The 22,020-nt window shown below is 48.5% G+C and overlaps 1 protein-coding gene and 1 long non-coding RNA gene across 2 annotated transcripts; one reads left to right on the top strand and one right to left on the bottom strand.

The window, feature by feature from the left end:
- The first annotated feature begins 152 nt into the window (after positions 1 to 152).
- On the top strand, positions 153 to 21,937 carry PMF1 (polyamine modulated factor 1). The gene is made up of 5 exons (XM_027530462.1): positions 153 to 343; positions 16,780 to 16,885; positions 17,971 to 18,071; positions 19,534 to 19,729; positions 21,431 to 21,937. Exons 1-5 carry the CDS (start codon positions 183 to 185, stop codon positions 21,482 to 21,484), a joined length of 618 nt encoding a protein of 205 aa, XP_027386263.1. The 5' UTR covers positions 153 to 182; the 3' UTR covers positions 21,485 to 21,937.
- On the bottom strand, positions 12,847 to 16,771 carry LOC113885283. The gene is made up of 3 exons (XR_003509172.1): positions 16,126 to 16,771; positions 13,529 to 13,615; positions 12,847 to 13,400 (listed from the first exon to the last, which is right to left on the bottom strand). It is a non-coding gene; the product is annotated as an uncharacterized LOC113885283 (long non-coding RNA).
- Positions 21,938 to 22,020: the final 83 nt, after the last annotated feature.

Here is a 22,020-nt window from a genome sequence, read left to right as displayed (position 1 = left end):
AGAAAGGACTACGGTTGTTGTGTTTGTATAATCCTCCGCGTCCGGCAGTGTCCCCTCCCCACGGCTGGGTGATAGACATTTGCTGCTTCCAATCGGAGGCGCCCAACGGTCGGGAGCGGCCAATCGGAGGCTTCGGTGGGCGGGGCGGCCGGGTCAGTCGGTTTTGGCGGTTCTATTTCAACATGGCTGAAGCGAGCAGCGTCAACGTAGGCAGCGGCTGTGAAGAAAAAGGGCCCGAGGAATTGTCTCAGGAACCTGCGCGCCCCGGCACTATCGTTTCGAGGGTGAAGCTTTTCGACACCATGGTGGACACTTTCCTCCAGAAGTTGGTCGCTGCCGGGAGGTAAGGTAGAGGAAGTGAGGCCGAGTGTAAATCTCGTTGTAGATTGTTGTCCCACTGGAATCTAAACCTCGCGAGATCAGGACGGCCCGTGATGGGTGGGTGGGGGCAAAGAGCTGAGTCACGTGGATGTTTGGGGGTTGGGGGCGGGTCACTGGTTTTTTGCTAACACAGGTACTGTGGAGCAGACCTAACTTCTAGCTACTCCTTTCTCCAGTAAACCTGGTGTTGATTATAGGTGGTTGGAAGGAACGTTACAGGCTTTCGAATTAGATTTAGGGTTCAAATCATGGCCCAACTTAAAATGAAAAAGATTTAACTGCTCTGTGCTTCTGTTCAGCGTGAATAAAATAGCAACAATAGTACCTTTCTCATAGGTTCTTTCCGAGATTTAAATGAGTAAATAGTCGTAAGGGTTTTAGAACAGTGCCGGCCACGTAGAAAGCATTAGAATCATAGAATTTATTATGAAAATAGTAATACGTTCTTCACTGGGTGGGTGTGAGGACTGAATGTCTTACAATAGAAAGAAACGCTTCCGGTCTACTGTCTATGAACAGTATTGTAACAATGTTACTGACGTGGGTTATTGAACACTTCAAACAATAGAGATTGGTAAGAGGAGAAATTCAGGCAAGCCTTTATTGAGACCTGTGGTGCAGCAGGAGGGCTTGAAAAAAGGTTGTAGGAGTCCTTGCTGGTTTTCCTGCGGGAGAGGCAGCTGGTCCCTTAAATGCGGAGAGGACAGGGGTGGATCCATTGGTCCAGCTTGGAGAGGAGGCTTAAGTGTTCTACCTACCCCTTCAGTGGTGCTGTGTGCCGGGATCATGTGCAGTACCCAGCTTTTACTTCCAACAGCTCAGAAGTAACGGTTGGAATTTTTGGTCTTTTTGTATCTTATTCATAACTTGCCATTAACTGTGCCTGTATGTGGTTAGTTTTAGTTCCTTATAGTTTCTTTGTATTCTGCTGTTTGAGGAGACTTTTGCCCAGGTTGCAAGCATTGCAGCAAAGGGACCCAGGTCCCAGCCGGTCACGACAGTATTGGACACTTTAAAGGACGAGTTTTGTCCATGGTCGCATACCCAGAACATTAGTACTGAAACACTGTTATCAGGACCTTCAGGGGTTTGACCACAGCCTATTCTCCATCCACCCTCTATGTCCCCACTACCTCTGTTCTTTGACCTCGTCAAGACTCTCATCTTCTGATTTCCTTCCTAGTTTTAGGACTTTGTTTCCCACCAAGACCTTAGGATCCATTTCATCACTCATTGATTCACTTAGCAAATATTTGAGTGCCTGTGCCAAACACTGTGTCAAGTGCTGGGGATACAATAAAGTAGACAAGGCCCCTGTCTTGGAGCTTGCCTTCAATATGTAGAGACATGAAGTAAGCAAAATTATCACAGAGCTTGGTAAGCTAATGAAGAGGCAAATTAGGGGAAGGAAGACACTAGATAAGATAGGGATTCCAGTCTGAGAAAGTGACGTTGATCTGAAACTTGAAGAATGAGAGGGAACCAGTCTTCTGAAGAACTAGAGGAAAAGCTTGTGGGAAGGAGGAACAGCTTGTGCAAAGGCCTTGAAATGGTCAGGGGATTCTAGGAAGTAGCAAAATGAGAGAACAATAAGAGGAGGCTGGACAGGCAGGTGATCGGCTTATCCAGCAGGGCACAGTTTCCAGAGTAATACATTTGGTAAATAATTTATAATCATGTTTATGGACCATTCATGACACGCCATCATTGTATGTCCAGGCAGGCTCTATTACTGATCGATTAATTGGCTTTCTCTTGCTCATTCTTGCCCTCCTCTCCCCTCCCCATAGGCCCTGTTCTCCGCTTGCTGTGTGTCCTCCATTTTTTTCATGTATTCATGTGCAGATATTTACTGGATATCTCTAGTGTCTCAGGCTCTGTGTTAGGAACTGGAAATACCGCAGTGATGAAGATAGGAAGGTCCCTGCTCTCCTGGAATAGACTTTCTTGTGCCATAAAGAAAAATAAATCAGCAAAAAGGAATAGAGAGCAATAGGGATAGGTCTGGGTTAGTGTAAGTGCAAGGACCTGACATTTGAGTAAGTTTGTGCCTTTGTAAAGTGTGTTGTTTTGTCGGTAAATTTATATAGGTTTTACATTTACATGAATCATAATCGTGCTCATGTCTTTTTCAATCAACAGATTTTTGATTTTAAGATATAACCATATACTGTAAATGCATGTGGTTCATAGCTTCTCAGTGCTGTTTATCATTTCATGATACACGTCCAGCACTTGCCCATTCCCAATCATGAACTCTTGATTGCTTCCAACTCCCTCCTCCACAGATTATGCCAGGGTGCCTCCCCTCACAGACTAGTGCTAGAATTTCTTTGAGGTGTACAGTGGACTGAAATCCCTGGATCCAAGGGTTTACACCTACCTATGTTTTGTCAGAGTGCTTTCCGGAAAACCTGGTCCAAACCCACCATTCTGTTTGCCATTCTGAAGGTGTGAAAAGGGTATTTCATTATTATTTTAATTTGCACATTTCTAATTCCTCATAAGCTGTGGGCAATTCCTTGTATACCTCATTAGTCATTTGACTTCCTTTTCTGTGAACTGCCTACTTATTTCCTGTAATTTTTTTTTGTACTTTTTTAGAATTGGGTTTTTTATCTTGTTGATTTGCTGGAGTTCCCAGTATGGTCTAGATATCAATCATTTTGTCAGTTTTAGACTGAAGAGGAAATAGCTATCTCTGTGAGATGTTAGCTTTGTCTATCATGTTCTTTGAGTAACAGAAATCCTTAGTTAAATTAAAATTGCAGATTTTAATCATTTACACTTTACCCCAGGAAGATGAGGCAGAAAGAGAAATGTAGTCATCCCAGGGGGGCCTTCTCCCAAGCTATGTGGATACTCATGACTCTACTCAGCCTTTGCACTAAGTCCACATCCCTCGAACAGTCCTAATAAATTGTTAGGTATCACCTAATCAATTTGTATTTTAAAACCCTCAATTTTCCTGTGTTTAATCTTATGGCCTGTGCTTATGATATCTTGCTTATAGAGGCTGTACCCACACCTAGATCACAAAGATGATATGCAGTGTTTTCTTCTATTGGCTGTTTTATCATTTTACTCTTTCAGTCTGTGATCTGTCTGATCACAGGTGTAAAATGGTAGTTTCAGTTACTCTTACTTTTTTTTTTAGTGTTCCCAGTCATTGCCAACTAAGCAGTTCATTCATCTTTTATCATATGGCAAGTCCCTCTGCATTTAGTGCCCCTGGGTCTCTCTCCTGTTTCACTGATCTATTTGCCTGTCTTTGTGCCAGTGCATATGGGTTCTGCAGTTTTTGGTACATATTTTTGGCAAATTAAGGAAGTCCCTGTCTCATTCTAGTTTTCTGAGAATTATTAAGAAGATCATGATTAGGTGTTGAACTTTATCAGATGTTTTCTTCCTCAGTTAGGAAGATCTTGTCATTTTTCTTCAGTTTGTTAATGTTATGATCTACATTGGTAGATTTTAGGAAAGTTAAACTGTCTTTGCATTCTTGGAATAAATCTTGAATATGATGTATTTAAAATATATAGTTGGATTTAGTTAGATCAATGTTTATAAGCTCTTGGAAGCAACAGTTAGAACTGGACATGGAACAATACACTGGTTCCAAATCGGGAAAGGAGTACGTCAAGGCTGTATACTGTCGCCCTGTTTATTTAACTTATATCCAGAGTACACCATGAGAAACGCTGGGCTAGAGGAAGCACAAGCTGGAATCAAGATTGCCGGGAGAAATATCAATAACCTCAGATATGCAGATGACACCACCCTTATGGCAGAAAGTGAAGAACTAAAGAGCCTCTTGATGAAAGTGAGAGAGGAGAGTGAAAAAGTTGGCTTAAAGCTCAACATTCAGAAAACTAAGATTATGGCATCCGGTCCCATCACTTCATGGGAAATAGATGGGGAAACAGTGGAAACAGTGGCTGACTTTATTTTTTTGGGCTCCAAAATCACTGCAGATGGTGATTGCAGCCATGAAATTAAAAGACACTTACTCCTTGGAAGGAAAGTTACGACCAATCTAGACGGCATATTAAAAAGCAGAGACATTACTTTGTCAACAAAGGTCTGTCTAGTCAAGGCTCTGGTTTTTCCAATGGTCATGTATGAATGTGAGAGTTGGACTATAAAGAAAGCTGAGCACCAAAGAATTGATGCTTTTGAACTGTGGTGTTGGAGAGGATTCTTGAGAGTCCCTTGGACTGCAAGGAGGTCCAACCAGTCTATCCTAAAGGAGATCAGTCCTGGGTGTTCATTGGAAGGACTGATGCTGAAGCTGAAACTCCAATACTTTGGCCACCTCATGTGAAGAGTTGACTCATTGGAAAAGACTCTGGTGCTGGGAGGGATTGAGGGCAGGAGGAGAAGGGGACGACAGAGGATGAGATGGCTGGATGGCATCACCAACTCATGGACATGGGTTTGGGTAGACTCCAGGAGTTGTGATGGACAGGGAGGCCTGGCATGCTGCGGTTCATGGGGTCACAAAGAGTTGGACACGACTGAGCAACTGAACTGAACTGAACTGAAGAAACCATTGTGTAATTCAAGGTCATAAAGATTTATATGTATATTTTCTTCTATGACTTTTATAGTTTTAGCTCTGACATTTTGGTCTTTGACCCATTTTGAGGTAGTTTTTGTATGGTATGAGAAAGAGATCCAATTTCATTTTTTTACATATAGACATTGTCATTTAATTTTATGTACTTTGTAATTTTCCTTATCATTTCCTCTGTAACCCAGTGATTATTTAGTAGTATGTTATTTGGCTCCCAGACATGTAATTCTTAAAGAGTTATCCTTTTGTTGTAATTTCCAATTTTATCATCTTGTGGTGAAATAACAGTTTGTGTGATGCTGATTTTGTGGGAATTTTTGACATTCTGACTCTTTATGGCTAAGTCTACAGGTAATTTTTGTGAATATTCCATGTATACTTGAAAAGAGTATACAGTTTGTGTTTCCTGGGTATAGAATTTTATTTTATTTATTAGTTTGAGCTTCTAAATTTTCCTATTAAAGTATTTTAGTTATTCCCTGGTGGTCTCGTGGTTAGGACTCCACTTCCACTGCCCAGGGCATAGGTTCTTTGATTCCTGGTCTAGGAACTAAGATCCCACAGGCCCCAAGATGTGGCCAAAGGCATGCGCGCACGCGTGTGTGTAGAGAGAGAATATACTCATTTTAAAAATGGTCTTGATTGAGCCATTCATTTCATTTTAAAAATCTCTCATCACAAAACAACAAAATTCTATAAAGCAATTATCCTTCAGTTAAAAAATAAATAAATTTTTAAAATACATTAAAAAGTTAAAAAAAGAAAAAATCTCATCACAACTGTTTATATCTCTTTTTTCCCATTGTCTGTCTTTGTTACATTATATATAGGGGTTATTATTTTTTGTTAGATGCAAGGGAGTTTATTCTAAGAGAAATGGAAAGTCATTGATGTTTTTAAGGCATGAGTGATCCTTTTGTGTGTGTGTGTGTGTGTGTGTGTGTGTGTGTGTGTGTACTTAGGAGATGGCTCTCCACGGGCTTAAAAATCTATTTATTTGTAATGCTCTGATACAGTGATTGATCTTTTAAAGGTACTCTGACTGCTGTGCAGGATATTAATGGATTGTTGGTAGGATTACCTTAAGGTCTTTCTAGGCTTCTAGACTCTGATTTTTTTTTTTTTTTTCTTTTTGCGACCTCAACCCATATCATGACAGATATATTTAAAAAGCATTGAGTGTCTTGACTGAGGTGGTGGTTATGCAAGGTTACACATGTGGTAAAGATACACAAATAGAAACAAATGTATGTATAACTGTTGAAATCTGAATGAGTTCTGTGGATTGTACCAGTGTCAGCTTCTTGGTTTTGATATTGTACTATGGTGTGTAAGATGTTAACATTGGGGAGAGCACATTTCTTTGCAGCTTCCTCTAATCTATTACTATTTCAAAATAAAATTGTCAAAAAATTTACATCATAAAAAGTACAAAAAATATCTATGCAGCATGTTCAGTAGAAAACAGTTGAAAACCACCAAAAATGTTCAACATTTGAAGGATGGTGGTTACGTAGGTATAATAACTATCTAGTAAAATCCTGTTGAGGGCAGTCCAGTGGTTAAGACACCATGCTTCCACTGCCCGGGGTGTGCAGGTTTGATCTCTGGTCGGGGAACTAAGATCTCCTATGCCACATGACTATGGAGTTATTTAAAATTCCATTTTGAATAATACTGACTTATGGAAAAAATGATCATGTTATAACGGTAAGTTTAAAAATCAGGTTATGTCATGGGGAGAAGTATCTGTATCCCATATTAAATATAATTTTTATCTAGTCATATTAAAATTGTAGTTGACTAGGTGATGTGTTATATTTTTTATTACTCTAAGATGACACTTATTAGGTCAGTGTTGAGCTTTTATTTTTGAAGCCGTTCCCATTATTTTTAAGTCTAAATCATCTTGTCTGCCCTACTTGTCAGGTCACGGTCCTGTGCCTGGGATGCTAACTGCATGGTAGGAGCTGAAACAGTCCAGATAAGAGATGGTGTAGATGAGAGGGGTGGGTGGATATGAGCTGATCAGAGAGAGAATCGGATTGGATTGGAAGGGAAGGTGAGGGGGAGGGGACCTCCAGGAGGATGCTGCCTCTTCCTGATGGTGGTTGAGTGCAGTTTTACCATCTACTGAGATGAGGAAGAAACACTCCCCCGTGAGTTGGGGGAGAGAAATGAGTCCGGGGTTGGAGATCAAGACCTCTGTTTGGATAGTTTCAGTTGGAGATGCAGGGCAGCCACACTTGTGTATCTCAGCTCCTTTGCCCCCTCATCCTCCTACCCCACCAGCTGTGAAACCCACCTTCAGGGTCCTGACTGCACTCCTCTGCCCCTGCACTCAACCTCTGAGCAGCTGTAGAGTCTCACCCATGGTGGAAAATGGTGCTTCCACACAGCCATGTTCTTGGGATTCATCTGGGCGCTCAGCGAGCCCATTATCCTCATGTCTCCTGTCAGCTCTCTTCCCCTTCTCCACAGAAGTATTAATATTTAAAATGTTTACCCTGTCCCCCAGGCCCTTCCCCTGCTACCTCTACACGCTCACTGAAAACGGCCTCAACACCTGGTCCACAGAGAGAATAGAGACACCAGGCAGGGGTTCAGACGCCTGTAAACTTGGCTGGGATGCCTGGTCTTGCATCCTCCTAGCTCCCTCCCTGTCAGTGTCCTTCCCTTCACATCCCAGGCTGTGACCTTGGGTCTCTGCATTCCCAGCTTCTAGTTCTCCATCTCCAGTTTTTTCCCTCTGCTTAGGGGATTTTGACACCATTCTCCTAAAACCTTCGTTTCAAGGTCAATAATAACTCTTTGTTGTTAAATACTTTGGATTTTTTTTCATCTTTAATGTACGTGCTCTCCTTGTAGCATTTGACACTATTAACCACTTGTCTGTCCTTGAAATTTCTCCCTTGGCTTCCAACACCATCCTCTGTCCTTTACCGCACTGGCTGCTCCTTCTCGGGCTCTTCTTCGTCCACTTGTCCCTTAAATGTGCGAGCATTGCCCTTCTCCTGCTTCACCGGCACGTGTGCAGATCACAGCCCATTTGGTATCTTGCTGTGCTGAAAGCCCTTCAGTGGCTGTTCATCGCTCCTTACTGTGGCTTTCAAGGCCCCGCATGTTCTAGCCCCTGCCTGCCTCTTGTTCCCCTCTGCAGCTATACTTGGTCATCCTAACCTTCTCATTCCCTAGAGTGTCAAGAGCTTTCCTGCCTCAGGCTGTTTGCACTTGATGTTTGCTCTGCCAGAAATGGTTTTCTTGATCTTCTCTAAAGCCACCTTTCTCCCCTGGTTATTCTTTATCACAACACCTTATTTCATTCCTTTGTAAAGACTTACCATAGTATGTTGTTCTGTTGTTTGTTTGTGGTCTGTCTTCCCCACATGAAACGTAAGATCCTTGAGGACAGGATCTTATCTGTCTTATTCATCACTCTCTGCTCATTGCTTATTATGGTGCCTGGCACATAGTAAACATTCAGTAAATAGCTTTGGAATAAGTGAGGATTCTCAAGCCACATCTTTCTCCCGAGCTTCAGGCCTCTATCTTTAACAGTCTACTACTAGAAATCTCTACTTGGTATCCCACAGAACCATCACGTTCAGCAAAACAGGATTTCTCTTCCCTCTGTGGTCCCCACATTGGTTGAAAATACCACCATCTACTCATTCTCTAGGCCAGAGATTTGGGATTCCTCATTGACCCCTTGCTTCCAGTCAGCCACCATGCCCTGTTGGTTTCAGCCTGTCTCCTCAATCTCCTCTCCATCGTCATGCAAATGCTTCAGTCCAGGCCCTCACTGTCTCTCATAGAATTATTGCACCAGCTTCCAAAATGGCCCTCCATCCTCAATCTTGCTCCCTCCCTCCAGTCTATGGCTCAGATTTGAGCATGTCCTTCTGCTTATAATGTTCAGTTGGCTCAGGACTGCTCAGCTCCTTAGCTTAGTGTAAAGGCCATTCACCCCTTGGCCCTTCCCATCTCTCCAGCTGTGATCAGGGCCGTGGGTGTGCAGCAAGGCACACTTGGTGTGCAAACACACCACCCGCTCTTTCCACTTGCTTTTTCTCATTGCTAGAACGCCCTTCCCCTCTCTCAGTTAAGTAGGAACTTACGGCTGGCTTCCACCTAGAAAGGGCTCAACAAATGTCATGTATGAATACAGCCTTTTAAGATGTATCCAAATGCTTGACCCTCTCCCAAGTCATTAAAAGTCCTCAATCCCAAAGACCAAGAATTTATACAGAGGACAGGAATCTCTACAGAGTAAAAGCTGGTCTATTCACATGTCAGTTATCCAAAGGGATATTTCAAACTGCAGATTGAATTCCCCTACAACTCATGTTTTTCCATCCATGTTAGCTTGACCAGAGGGGCAAATTATATGATACACTCCAGAGTGACTGGGAGATTATTGGCCTCACTGGGCTGTCAGACCTCACAGACCCATACCCCTGTCTTCAGTTAGGGTGTCTTCCTTTCACTGGATCAGCTGAGGCAGAGACGTCCAAATCTGTCCTCTCGTAGGCTTCAGGACATAGAAATGTGGCCCCGTTGGAGCTTACCATATGTGACCTCTCCCTTATCTTCTGAAAATGAAGGGTTCATTTTGTCCATACAGCCTCCTGGACCTTGAGAAACAGCTGTTTTCCTGTTTAGCTAAAGCAAGTAGATGAGGTTTGCTGTGTTTTGTTATAAATCAGGACCCGCCAAGAGAGACAGTTGATTAGAGTTGGTGTTGGTGGGGCCCCGGTAGAAGTTGGCACCATTGAGGGCACGCCCAGTCTGCCACAGGTCCCCACGGCCCCCGGCAGTGGTGCCACGTGCGGTGTTCGTCCCGGGGGCACTGAGGGAGTGAGCGGTGACTGACAGTTCTTGAGTCTGAGGTGCCAGACTGGCCCAGTGCCTGTCCGGGTGCCGTTCCTGCCCAACACGTGCTACAGAGGGTGATGTGTAGAAACTGACTTGAAGCCTGTGTCTGACAGGGACCAAGGAAGGAGAGCTAATCGCATGTGTACGTGAACTGGTTGAGTTTTAAACGAATGGCAGAGACTGTTGGTGTTCATAGGAAACAGTTCTTCACAGGAAAAAGAGTGGTTTGATATTTAAAATATTCTGATTAAGTAAGTGCTTCAGAAATATCTCGCACTCTTTGAATGTGCAGATGACGCGTGCTGTTGGCAGCAGCTAGTTTCTGAAGTGTGGGTGTGACTCACAGACTGCGGTGTGTGGCTTCAGCCCGTTGTGCTGATTGTCTGCTCTTCGTGTGTTTCCAGATCACCCACCTCACCCTGTCCCCACTGTGTCGGCCGCCACCTCAGCTGTGCCTCCTTAGTCCCCCTCCCAGCAGCCAGAGGGGTTTCTAACATACAGATCTGATCTTGCCCCAGCCCTGCCCAAAGCCCCCTCCTCCAGCTCTTCCTATCATGATACGCTGTAGACTGTGTGTGTCTGACCCACCAGCCTGCAGACTGTGTGGCGGCCAAGGACGCCTGACCCAGAGCTGACGGCTCCACCATGTCCCAGCTCTGTGACCTTGGGCAGGCTCCTCTCTGCCTCAGCGTCTGCATCTGAAAAATGGGCACGGCGAGAGTAGACCCTTCCTCAGTTACCATGAGGACTAAGTGAGTTGCTTCACGTAGAGTGCCTGGCTCAGGCGGCACCCCGTGCGTGTTTCTCGTCACGGCATCTGCACCCCAGGCGCGCGTGCACTCTAATCTTCACGCTGCTGCCGGGCCTTCTGTCCTTCCCTCAAAGACTCCTGCTGCTCTTGGATGTTTCTTCCTCTAGGGAACCCTGTGGTTGGTCACATCATTGCAAATATTTTCTCCCACTTCGTAGGTTGTCTTTTCATTTCGTTTCTGATTTCCTTTGCCGTGTGAAATCTTGTAAGTTGGATTAGGTTCCATTTGTTTATTTTTGCTTTTATTTCTGTTGCCTTTGGAGACTGACCTAAGAAAACATTGGTATGATTTGTGTCAGAGAATGTTTCGCCTATGTTCTTTATTAGGAATTTTTTGGTGTTAGGTCTTATATCTAAGTCTTTAAGCCATTTTGAGTGTATTTTTATGTATGGTGTGAGCAAATGTTCTAGCTGGATTTACATGCGGCTGACTGACCTCTTATTTTCATCAGGGAACACTTCTGGTTTTTATTGCCCCCCTTTCTTTCTCAGTCCTGAGGCTGAAAAGGGGGAAGGGGGAAAGACCAAGCAGCGAAATATTTCTTTCTTCTCTTTTCTTTCTTTCTTTTTTTTTTCATTTTAGAGAAACATTTCTTAATAAAACAGGGCGGCTGTACAGGTGGCGGGTGGCAGGTGGAGAGCATGGGTTTCTGTCACAGTGCTCCCCAGCTTCTGTATATTTGTATTGCTGTCTTCACCCTCCATGCCTTTATTGAACGAAAACGCCAGTTCTCACCCGCCCTCTGGTGGACAGTCTGTGGAACAGGCGGGCAGGCAGGCAACAAGCTGGTTACCGTGGAGGAGGGCGCACCGGGTTTCTTTAGCACTAGTACACATGAGAAGGCAGTGGCGCCCCACTCCAGTACTCTTGCCTGGAAAAGCCCATGGACGGAGGAGCCTGGAAGGCTGCAGTCCATGGGGCCGCTAAGAGTCGGACACGACTGAGCGACTTCACTTTCACTTTTCACTTGCATGCATTGGAGAAGGAAATGGCAACCCACTCCAGTGTTCTTGCCTGGAGAATCCCAGGAACGGGGGAGCCTGGTGGGCTGCCGTCTCTGGGGTCGCACAGAGTCGGACACGACTGAAGTGACTTAGCAGCAGCAGCAGCAGTACACATGTTTACTTGTCTATGCCTCTGTCTTTCCATTCCTGCACAATTTATCTGCGTATGTAAACTGACAGATTGACTAGCCACTAGAGCTTGATTTTGACCTTAAATATTTTAAGTTAAACATATGTGAAAACTCAGTTTACAGTGAGGTTGTTTGGTTTTGTTTTGTTTTATATATGGAAGCACTGAGTCTTAGTTGCTGCATGCAGGATCTTTTTAATTGCAGCATGCAGGATCTAGTTCCCTGACCAGGGATAGAACCCAGGCCCCCATCAGAGAGATGTGGAATCTTAACCACTGGACCACCAGGGAAGTCCCTGCGATTAATTTTTAGTGCTGTGAATGACATGCTTTTTTGGTGAGTTCAAAAACAGTGATGGTGACTCAGATATTGCATAATAAGAGGAAGAAACAGGTTAAAATCAGTGAATGTATAGTCATCTCTGTTTTGAAATTCAGTAAATGCAGTTTTTAAAGTTACTTGCAGCACTATTTACAACAGCCAGGACATGGAAGCAACCTAAGGTCTATTGACAGAGAAATGAATAAAGAAGACGTGGTACATGAATACGATGGAATACGGCTCAGTCACAGAAAGAAACGAAATTGGGTCATTTGGAGAGGTATCGATGGACCTAGAATCTGTTACACAGAACGAAGTAAGTCAGAAAGAGAAAAACAAATATCGTACATTAACGATATATGTGTTTTATATATATAGCCAGTGTGTATGAGGAATCCAGAAAAATGGTGCAGATAAACCGAGTTCCAAGGCAGGAGCAGAGACAGACATAGAGAGCGGACTGTGGGCGCAGCGGGGGAAGGAGAGGGCGGCATGAATTGGGAGGTGGGGTTTGATATAAATACACTGCCATGTGTAAAACAGGGAGTTAGTGGGAACTGGCAGTGTGATACAGGGAGCTCAGCGTGGTGGTCTGTGAGGCCCTAGAGTGGCGGGGTGGGGCCGGGCTGGAACGTCTGAGGGAGCAGATATATGCGTACATACAGCTGATTCACTTCTTATACAGCAGGAAGTTACAACATTGTAAAGCAGTTATACTCCAATAAGAAAATACTTTCATTGGTGAAAAATGTGGCCGTTTTTTTGGGGACCACAGTGTAGCCTTTTCTTTGCAGTGGGGTCAGGGGGTTCTTCCTGCACATGCAGTTGCAATCAAGATGCTTTACTAACCTGCCTTCTTCAGACTTCCCAGCCCTGGGAAATGCAGTTACTGGCTGTGTTCTACACTTTTCAGGGGTGGTGAGGACTGTTGCTTTGAAAATTGTAATAACAATTGTAGCTAACGTGGAGCATTTCCCTGTACACTGTACTAAGTGCTTACATATGTAACCTCATTTAATCCTCACAGTAATTTTGTGACTTATGGGTAGTTACTATCTCTGTTTGATGGAGATAGAGAGCGATGCTTATAAAGGTAGAGAAGTTGTCCAGGGTCACTCAGCTGATGAGTGGCAGAGGCAGGATGTGAACCCAGGCAAAAGGACAGGCAGGCCTTAGAGCTGGTGCACTCGCCCGGCAGAGATAGCTGGAGGGCCCCTGTGTACCCTCAGGAGGCCAAGGCCAGAAGACCATTCCAGCACAGGGCACAGGAGGACTTGGCAGAGAGGCCGATGGAGACGCTCTGTGGAGAGGGCACCTCTGATCAAGCAGTCCAAGCCTTGGTACCCTAGGGTCCGGGGTAGGGGAGGTGGCTGGGAATGGAGCACGCCTGAGGCCGGGTAGCCCGGGCCTCAGCGCAGTCGCACTCACCTGGTCTGCAGCTTGTCTTGCGTGCTGCTGTGATTCTAACACTGTCTGGGTACCCTGGACATCCCAGCGCCATTGTGGATGGCATCCCTGTCCACAGAGATATTAGAATTTACGTGAGAAGATAAAAGGTGACACTTGGCGGTAGTGGCCATGAATGTTTTCTAAAATGCATCATTTCTCTGTGAGTGCGTTTTTTCAGGAAATTTACAGGAGCATTCACAGTATTCCCAAGTCTACACTGGCTCTCAAGAAAGGAATCCCTGGGGGCTGAGGGGAGAAGGAATTGCATGAAGGTGGTCTGAAGATACAAGCTACCAATCATAAGACAAATCAGCACTAGGAATGCCACAGAACTTGGTGACTGCAGTTATCACTGCTGTGTGGTGTGTGTGGAAGCTGTTTAAAAAGCAGACTCTGCAAGTTCTCATAACAAGGAAAATCCAATTGTTTGTTCTTTTTTGTTTCTCTGTGTATGCTTAGTCGCTCCGTCATGTCCGACTCTTTATGACCCCATGGACTGTATGTAGCCCATCAGGCTCCTCTGTCTATGGGGATGCTCCAGGCAAGAATACTGGAGTGGCTTGCCATACCGTCCTCCATGGGATCTTCCCACCCCAGGGACTGAAGCCAGGTCTCCCGCACTGCAGGTGGATTCTTTATCATCTGATCACCAGGGAAGTCCTTTTTGTTTCTCAGATGGTGTATGTTTACTTACCGTGGTAATCATTTACCAGTATATATAAGTCATTATACTGTACCCTTTAAACTTACAGGGTGCCATATGTCAATTGCATCTCAGTGAAACTAAAAGAAAAGAAACCACTTTCCTCCCCGCTTCCAGCCTGACTGCTCTCCCTCCACGTCCTTGGAGCACGTTTCCCGTGTTGTGTGTTTGTATCAGTGTGTGTGTTTCTGGGTCCGTCACTTTCACTGATCTCGCAGACCAGGAAGGGGATACCAGAAGAGTTGACCAGCGGCACTGGTGAGCAGAATTATCCTGCCCTGGGCCCTGTCTGCTGCCAGCCTGGGCTGAGAGGGCTGGGAGGAGGAACAGGATCTCCCATTTCTGAGCCAGACCCATTTCAGGCCACAATTACCCGGTTTCCATTCCAGCCGCGCTTTTTCAGGCATCGTGTGTCCCTCCATATTCCTCTGTGTAGCCGCAGACTGCGTGGCTCGTGGGGCCAGCGGCAAAACAACAGGATGTCTGGGGCTCTCGAGGGTGAAAGGACGTCTGTCGTCTTTGTATTTGGTACCTTAGTTTTTCCCCCAAAGTGCACGGATAGCAAATGTGTACCCTCAAGAGGATGGGAGACGGTCGCCCGTAGCCAGAGGTACGCTGGTAGGTGTGTACAGCCAGCCCTCCAGAAATGAAGCCCTGGCTCACGGTGTCTGCCAGCTTCCCGGGTGTAAATAAGCCTAGCAGCGTAGCATCTCTGCATACAGTAGAGGAGGGGCGGGCAGCAGTGTTTCTACAGATGGAGACCATGGATGGGGTCGGCCTCCGGAGCAGAGTAAAGTGTGTAGAATGACTTGGACATCATGTGTTTTGAGCAGGTAGTACCTTGTGGGTTTTCTTAGAAAATACTTACGCATGTATTTGGCTGTGCCGGATCCTAGTTGCAGCATGCAGGGTCTGGTTCCCTGACCAGGGACCAAACCTGGCCCCCTTGCATTGGGAGTGCGGAGTTTTAGCCACTGGATCGCCAGGAAAGCCCCAGTACCTTTGTTTTTAGTGTAATTCGTTGTAGTCTTACCTAATTTAATTTTCAGTAATTACTGTGCTTAACAACTGCCTCACGGATTTCCTGGAAATTTAACGGTTATCTCTTGCAACCACTGTGAGCTGGCCGCAGCACACCACTGCGCCACTCTCTGCGTCCGTTTCAGAGGACTCTGTTTTGGTGGCAGGAACGGGGCCAGGAGGCCCAGAGAGCCATGAGAAAGGGAGGACCCAGCAGTGACGCCCTGGCTGCAGTGGGGCCTGTGCATTGGGCTCCAGGTACCCAACGTCCTGTTTGTCCAGAGCCCCTACTGGCCCAGACGGCTGAGGAATATCTGAGCCCACAGTGAAGCCTCAGGGTGTGTTTCCGGACACCTCCTCAGCCACTCTTTGCAGGTCCCTTGACATTCCTTCATCAGAGAGGCCTTCACTGACCACCCCCACACTTAAAGGTGATCCCCACGGTGCACTTTCTGGGCGCCTAACTCCCAGCCCTTTTCCCTCCAAGCACTCTTCACTAGTAATCATCCCCACGTTCGCCTGTGAGTTCCTGTACTTCCTGCCATCTCTTCCTCCACTGGAAGCACCAGGAGGGCCATGCCAGCCTCACTGACCCAGAGCACCCAGCACATAGCAGATGCTAAGTGAACACTTGTGGATGGGAAGGGCCTGAGAGAGGCAGAGAGGCTGGTGGAGGGGGGAGAGGAAACAGCCATGAGAGTTCGTTTGTTATTTCAGTTCCTTTGCCCAAGAGGAGCCAGCCATCGGGAGTATACTGGGCACCCTTTGACCTTTGCAGCTACAAGGAGTGTGTCAGCTGCCAGTGACAGAGCCCTGATTTTAAATGCCACAAACAATAAGAGAAATCCATTACCTCACTAACAAGAAGCCCCGAGGTAGGATGGCTCCAGCTTGATGTTTCCAGCGGCTTGATGATCTGAGACCCGGTTCTTTCCCTCTTCCTGCTCTGCCTCTGTGGTTGCTGGGGGCTGGAGCATCACCTAGGTATAGTTAAGTCCCACAGAATGGGCATCAGTTCTTCCTGTGTGGCTCTTTTTAGGAGTAAGGAAACCTCTCCCAGCGGCCACATACCCTGTCCTAATGCAGCCCTGCAAGGGCACTGGAAGGACCAGAGATTCTCAAAGTGAGGGGCACAGGCCAGCAGCATCAGCATCGCCTGGGAGCTTGTTCAGAATGGGGGCGGGGGCAGTGGTCTGAGTCTTCATCAGCCCTCCTGGTGATTTGGTGCTTTGTAAGGTCGAGTTTAAGTACTGTGGCTGGCCCGATTGTGACCCACCCTTCAGAGGGAGACACCTGAATTCAGCCGGGGCTCTGCTGAGAGGGAGTGGGAAGACTGGAGGGGCTGAGCCATCCTCAGTGACCAGAGCTGCAGATGAGACTCTGCCCCCACTGCCATTAGCCAGAGTCATGGAGACGAGGCCTCGAGCCCTGTGATGAGGGGCAGGGCTGCCCAGGCGCCAGCTGATGACTCTGAATCCCCAACCTGCGCCTTCTCCCCTCCCACCAGCTTCCAGAGGTTCACTGACTGTTACAAGCGCTTCTACCAGTTGCAGCCTGAGATGACCCAGCGCATCTATGACAAGTTTGTAACTCAGTTGCAGACTTCTATCCAGGTGAGTGGCAAGAATGCCCGCAGGCACTCTCGGTTCGGGTCCTGTCTTCCAGGTCGTCAGCCCCCTGAAGGCAGGGACCCTGCCCTTGGCCTCCGTCTACCCTCAGTCCCCAGGACTATCCCCTGTGCCCAGGGGCTGCAGTGGCCGCCTTCCCTTCCCTCCAAATGATGTGGGTGTCTCCAGTGCCTCCTGTCCTGTGCTGTAATGGTGGTTATAGTTGCTGTCCCACCTGACCTTGGGAGCTCAGCGAGGGCAGGCCTGGTTCTGCTTCCCTGTGTTTTTTTTTTTTTTTTTTTCCCTGTGTTTCTCCAGCACCTGCTGCAAAGCCTGGCAGAGGATGCGTTTAGCAAATGGTTGAATTCACGGGAACTGCATGCTGGAGGGGGCACAGGAAAGGACAGGGTGCCATGAACTCTCCCTGGGGAGTCTCAGTTCCATGCTGGCACGCTCCAGGATGGGCCTCGTTAAGCATCAGAATGTGTGTGTGCTGTCAGCTGGGGGCGCTCGGGCGTGGGGGGAACTGCAGGGGCTGCAGCCTTCAGAGATGATGGGCAGGAGGGGCGTATTGCTGCAGGCTCTTTAAAAAAAAAATTTTTTTTTAACTGTGCTGGATCTTTGTTGCTGATTGTGGGCTTTCTCCAGTTGTGGGGAGTGGGAGCTACTCTCTAGCTGCGATGCTCGGGCTTCTTGCTGCAGTGGCTTCTCTTGTGGCAGAGCGCGGGCTCTGTGGCACACAGGCTTCGAGGTTGCAGCTCATGGGCTCCAAAGTACAGGCTCGATACTTGTAGCACACAGGCTTAGTTGCCCTGTGGCACGTGGGATCTTCCTGGACCACGGACTGAACCGGCGTCCCCTGCATTGTCAGGCGGATTCTTAACCACTGGACCACCAGGGAAGCCCATGCAGACTCTTTTAAAGTGTTTTCTGTGTTGTACTTCCTTACTTATAAAAGTCACATGTAGGAAAGTTGGACTGCTTGTATGAAGACAGAATTTAAATCAGCCAGAATTTTACTAAGTGCCGTTAGTAGTTCAGCATATGGAATTGTCTAGTATCATTATAGCTCCTTCCTGTTTTCCCTCCAGGAGGAAATCTCTGAAATCAAAGCTGAGGGAAACCTGGAAGCTGTCCTGATTGCATTGGACGCGATTGTGGAAGAAAGCAAAGACCGCAAGGAGCAAGCCTGGTGAGAAGGGCGTTGCCTGCTCCCCTGGCCACAGGCAGGCTCATAGGGAAAGAGGCAGCATTTCAGCATCTTAGAAAAAAAAATTTTTTTTCTTTTATTTGGCTGTGCTGGGTCTTAGTTGCGCGGCATGTGGGATCGATCTACTTTTGTGACCCGGGATGGAACCCGGGCCTCCACTGGCCCACCCAGGAAGTCCCAGCATTTCAGCATTTTGAGGGAGCTTTTCTGGTGGAACCACGTTCATGAGACTGTGGGCTCATGGCCCTTGAGAGGACCCTGTGACAGGGACAGGTGGAGAGGGCCAACACCGAACAGTGCCCCGGCACAGAGAGACAAATGCGTAGCCCCTCTGGGGAGGGAGAGCTGGGGGCAAACGTGTGTCATCCTGGGGGCTGAGGTGCCTGGGATGAGAGAAATCTTCCCAGGCAGCTCGTTTCAGGACCCACGTGGCCTGTGGGAGAGAGGGTAGACAGAGGGAGTGGGATGAGGTGGAATAGAGACGTTTGGACTCTTAGGTCGTTTAGTCTGGCCCAAGCATCTGGTTTTTATTCATTTGTTCATTCAACAAATATTTTAGGAGCTCTTACTCTACGCCCAGAACTGTTCTTCATGCCAGGAGTTCGCCAGTGACTAAGACAGGAAAGACCTGCTGTCCGGGAGCTGTCATTCCGGGGGCAGACCCGCTGCCTGGCTGTCCTGGGCAGGACAGAGCGGGGGCCCTGGGGACGGGAGTGCAGAGCTGAGGCCACCGAAATCACAGTGGCCGGAGCTCCTGCCTCCACTCCCTGCCTGAGCAGACGCCTAGGTCAGGAGGAGGGAAAACCTTTTTTGTGCTTTCCAGTTTAATGCTTTATGTTCTTTATAACTGAAGAGAATTACCTTTTATAACTGACAAAGGATTTTTAAAGAACCTACAGTGGCTTCTATGCCCCTGCCCATCAGAACTGACCCATCTCCTCACTCTGGGCACTCAGAACCCCCTATAATCTTGCGTTCTCAGATCTGTCTTTCCTTATCTTCCCACGTTAGCCAGCCATGGCCTCTGGGGGTCTGGGCCTGCTCTTGGGCCACCACCCTGTGCCCATCTCTCCAGCTTACAGTCTGACAGCAGGGACGCCCCAGCAAGGCGCATGGTCACATGGTCACAAGCACAGAGGAAAGCTGCCTCCAGCCCTGGAGGGGTAGAGCTGGGGAGAGCGTATGTGGATGAAAGGAGGAAGGCTAGGGTGCAGACTGGTGAAAAGGGGAGAGGTGGGTTCCTGGGAGCGGAAGCTGAGGGACAGGGGTCTGCGTTCCCTTCAGGAGCAGGAGCCATGCGATTGGGTTTGGGAGTGAGGGACCACAGGAGAGGCCTCGAGAGCCAGCTCAGCTCAGCGGAAGGTGGGCGTGCCACCTGGGCTTGGAGGAGAGGCCTCACCCCACCACCTCCTCTTCCCTGTCCCCACCCCTGCGCCCCCTGCAGGCGCCCCAGTGGGATCCCGGAGAAGGACCTGCGCAGCGCCATGGCGCCCTACTTGCTGCAGCAGCGGGATGCCCTGCAGCGTCGTGTGCAGAGGCAGGAGGCCGAGAACAGGCAGCTGGCGGACGCCGTCCTGGCTGGGCGCAGGCAGCTGGAGGAGCTGCAGCTGCAGGCCCAGGCCCGGCAGCAGGCCTGGCAGGTGAGCGCCCCAGCCCGGCCCTCAGGCCCGCCGTCCCCTGTGGCAGCTGAGGAGAAAATGGGCCCAGAGAGAGCAAGTGGCGTGCCCAGGGGCGGCTTCTGCCTGTCGCAGTCAGGGTCAACACTCCATAGCCATGGCGGCTCAACTCCACGTGACCACTGCCCGGTACCTTTAAAATGTGTACTTCAGAACAACTTCTAGAGTGTCAGCATACCTACAACATAGCCTCCCTGTAAAAAAAGCATGTCCTTGAGGGTAAACCCTATTCTGAAAGTGGCCCAAAGTCACTTGGGGCCAGGTTGGTAAACAAAGGGAAGGGGTGACAGGCTGGGTGACACAGACGGCAAGTGTGGCTACAGAGTGATGAGGGGGTTTCCTTGCTGCTCAAAGCACGATTCCCAAAGAGGGCTTCTAGTGGGGCTTGAACCCAACCGCCGGTGGGTTCTGTCCACCATTCAGATGTCCAGCTGGTGTCTATTGTGGCCACTTGACAGCTCCCTTCCTGGGGCAAACCCTCCTGATCCTGAGCAGGATAGGTCCCCAGATCCATGACTCTTGGGTTCCCTGGTCTCCTCCCAAGACCAGTCAGGGGAACCTGAAGGCTGTGCCCCAGCCTCAGCAAGGCACCGAGGCCTCAGAGAGGCGGCGGCGAGAGAAAGGCTGTGTCCTGCTCTGCTTCCTCTTGTCTTCACTCCTCAGCCTCCGGCCCTGGGGGTGTACTGTCGTGCAGCATCGTGTTGTGTAGTGGCCCAGGTCTGCATGGCAGGGCCCAGGACGGGTAGCCGAGGCCCTCAGCCTGGTCCTGTCTCCTGGGGCGGGTTCCATGGCTCAGAGTTGTGTCTCGGGTGCTCTTAGGGCTGCCTTGCTGGGTCCTCAGGCTGCTCTGACATTGCCACTCCATCACTGTGAGGCCAAACGTCACTTCCCTGACTGGGCTCTGGCTTCCAAAGTGGCCAAACAGTGATCCCCAGAGCCCTGCCAGCTGTGACATTTGGTGCTTCTGTTCTAAGAGGAAGGACGCACCCTGCTCTTAGAGCCATACCTCTCCCCGACAGGTGCAGATCCTAGCCATTGTCTGAAGTGGGTCAGGTGTGCTCAGCGCTGCGTCCTGTGTGAGCCCAAAGAGCCCCTTCTACCACAATTTCCATGTCTAGTCCAGCTGAAGGGCTTCCCCAGTGGCTCAGTGGTAAAGCTTCGCCTGCAGAGCAGGAGATATGGGTTTGATCCCTGGGTTGGGCAGATCCCCTGGAGAAGGAAATAGCAACCCACTCCTGTAGTCTTGCCTGGAGATCCCTATGGACAGAAAAGCCTGGCAGGCTACCATCCATGGGGTCGAAAAGAGTTGGATACAGCTTAGCAACTAAACCATTAGCCCAGCTGAAAGTCCATTTAAGAAAGCGTCTCTGCTAGCAATCTCCACTAGGTCAGAGGGTCAGGGGGACACTTGAGGGACCTTTCTGAAGGTCAGCTCTTCTCTGTGGAGGCCCAGCCTAGGTGGAGCCCCAAGCCTGCCACCCAACCTGCCATAAACACCTGAGTGGAGTGGATTTCCTAACATGCTCTGCTGGGCCCATGACATGAGTTACAGACACCTTCCATATCATTCTGGTAGAAACTCAGGCCTGGAGTCAAGGACAGTGGAGGAAAGGGGTTTGGGTTTTCTCATCTCCCAATCTGTCTGTTCTTTCTCATTGATGTCAGGCTCTACACAGAGAACAGAAGGAGCTGTTGGCCGTACTAAAGGAGCCTGAGTGAGGAGGAGAGGGCCAGACCCAGGAGCAGAGGGCAGTCAAGGTCAAGGGCCTGTGGTCCAGGATGCTGGGCCTGAGTGAACTGCATGTGAGAACAGTCCCTCAGCAGTGATGGAATCTGCTGGAGAAGGAGGTCTCTCCATTGCTGTTGTACTTTGGGGCTCCTTGGGGTCAGAAACACACACGACGTTCAGATTCCTCCCTGTTTTCTCCTAACTTGAGGACTCTTGGCCAGCTCCTGCCGTGGGAGGCAGGCCCCATGCTTCCTCTCGTATAGGTTTGGGCCAACCCGCCACTCTACCCCCCTGACACACACCGCCAGTTCCTGAGCCCGCCCTCAGACCTGGCTCGGGGAATCTGTCTCCAGTCTCCTGATTGCCCCCTTGCTGGCCAGCCCCAGGGACCCTTGCCATGCTCTCCCCACATCCGCAAATAAACCTCCTCCACTACACTGTAATCTGTGAGGGTGCTGCTTCCGCCTGGGCCTCTCCCCAGACTCTCCAAGGCCAAGATTCCGCCCTGGACCAGAGCCCTGGCTCC

Source organism: Bos indicus x Bos taurus, chromosome 3 (genome assembly GCF_003369695.1).
Source record: "Bos indicus x Bos taurus breed Angus x Brahman F1 hybrid chromosome 3, Bos_hybrid_MaternalHap_v2.0, whole genome shotgun sequence".
Classification (NCBI taxonomy): Eukaryota; Metazoa; Chordata; class Mammalia; order Artiodactyla; family Bovidae; genus Bos; species Bos indicus x Bos taurus.
This window is presented reverse-complemented; position numbering and strand designations above follow the sequence as displayed.

Bases quoted from the DNA above. Each gene is read 5' to 3' on its own strand.
- PMF1 (XM_027530462.1), top strand. From the start codon at position 183: ATGGCTGAAGCGAGCAGCGTCAACGTAGGCAGCGGCTGTGAAGAAAAA. The intron at 18,072-19,533 runs GTGAGAAGGGCG...CGCCCCCTGCAG, and splicing joins GACCGCAAGGAGCAAGCCTG to GCGCCCCAGTGGGATCCCGG. The intron at 19,730-21,430 runs GTGAGCGCCCCA...CATTGATGTCAG, and splicing joins CCCGGCAGCAGGCCTGGCAG to GCTCTACACAGAGAACAGAA.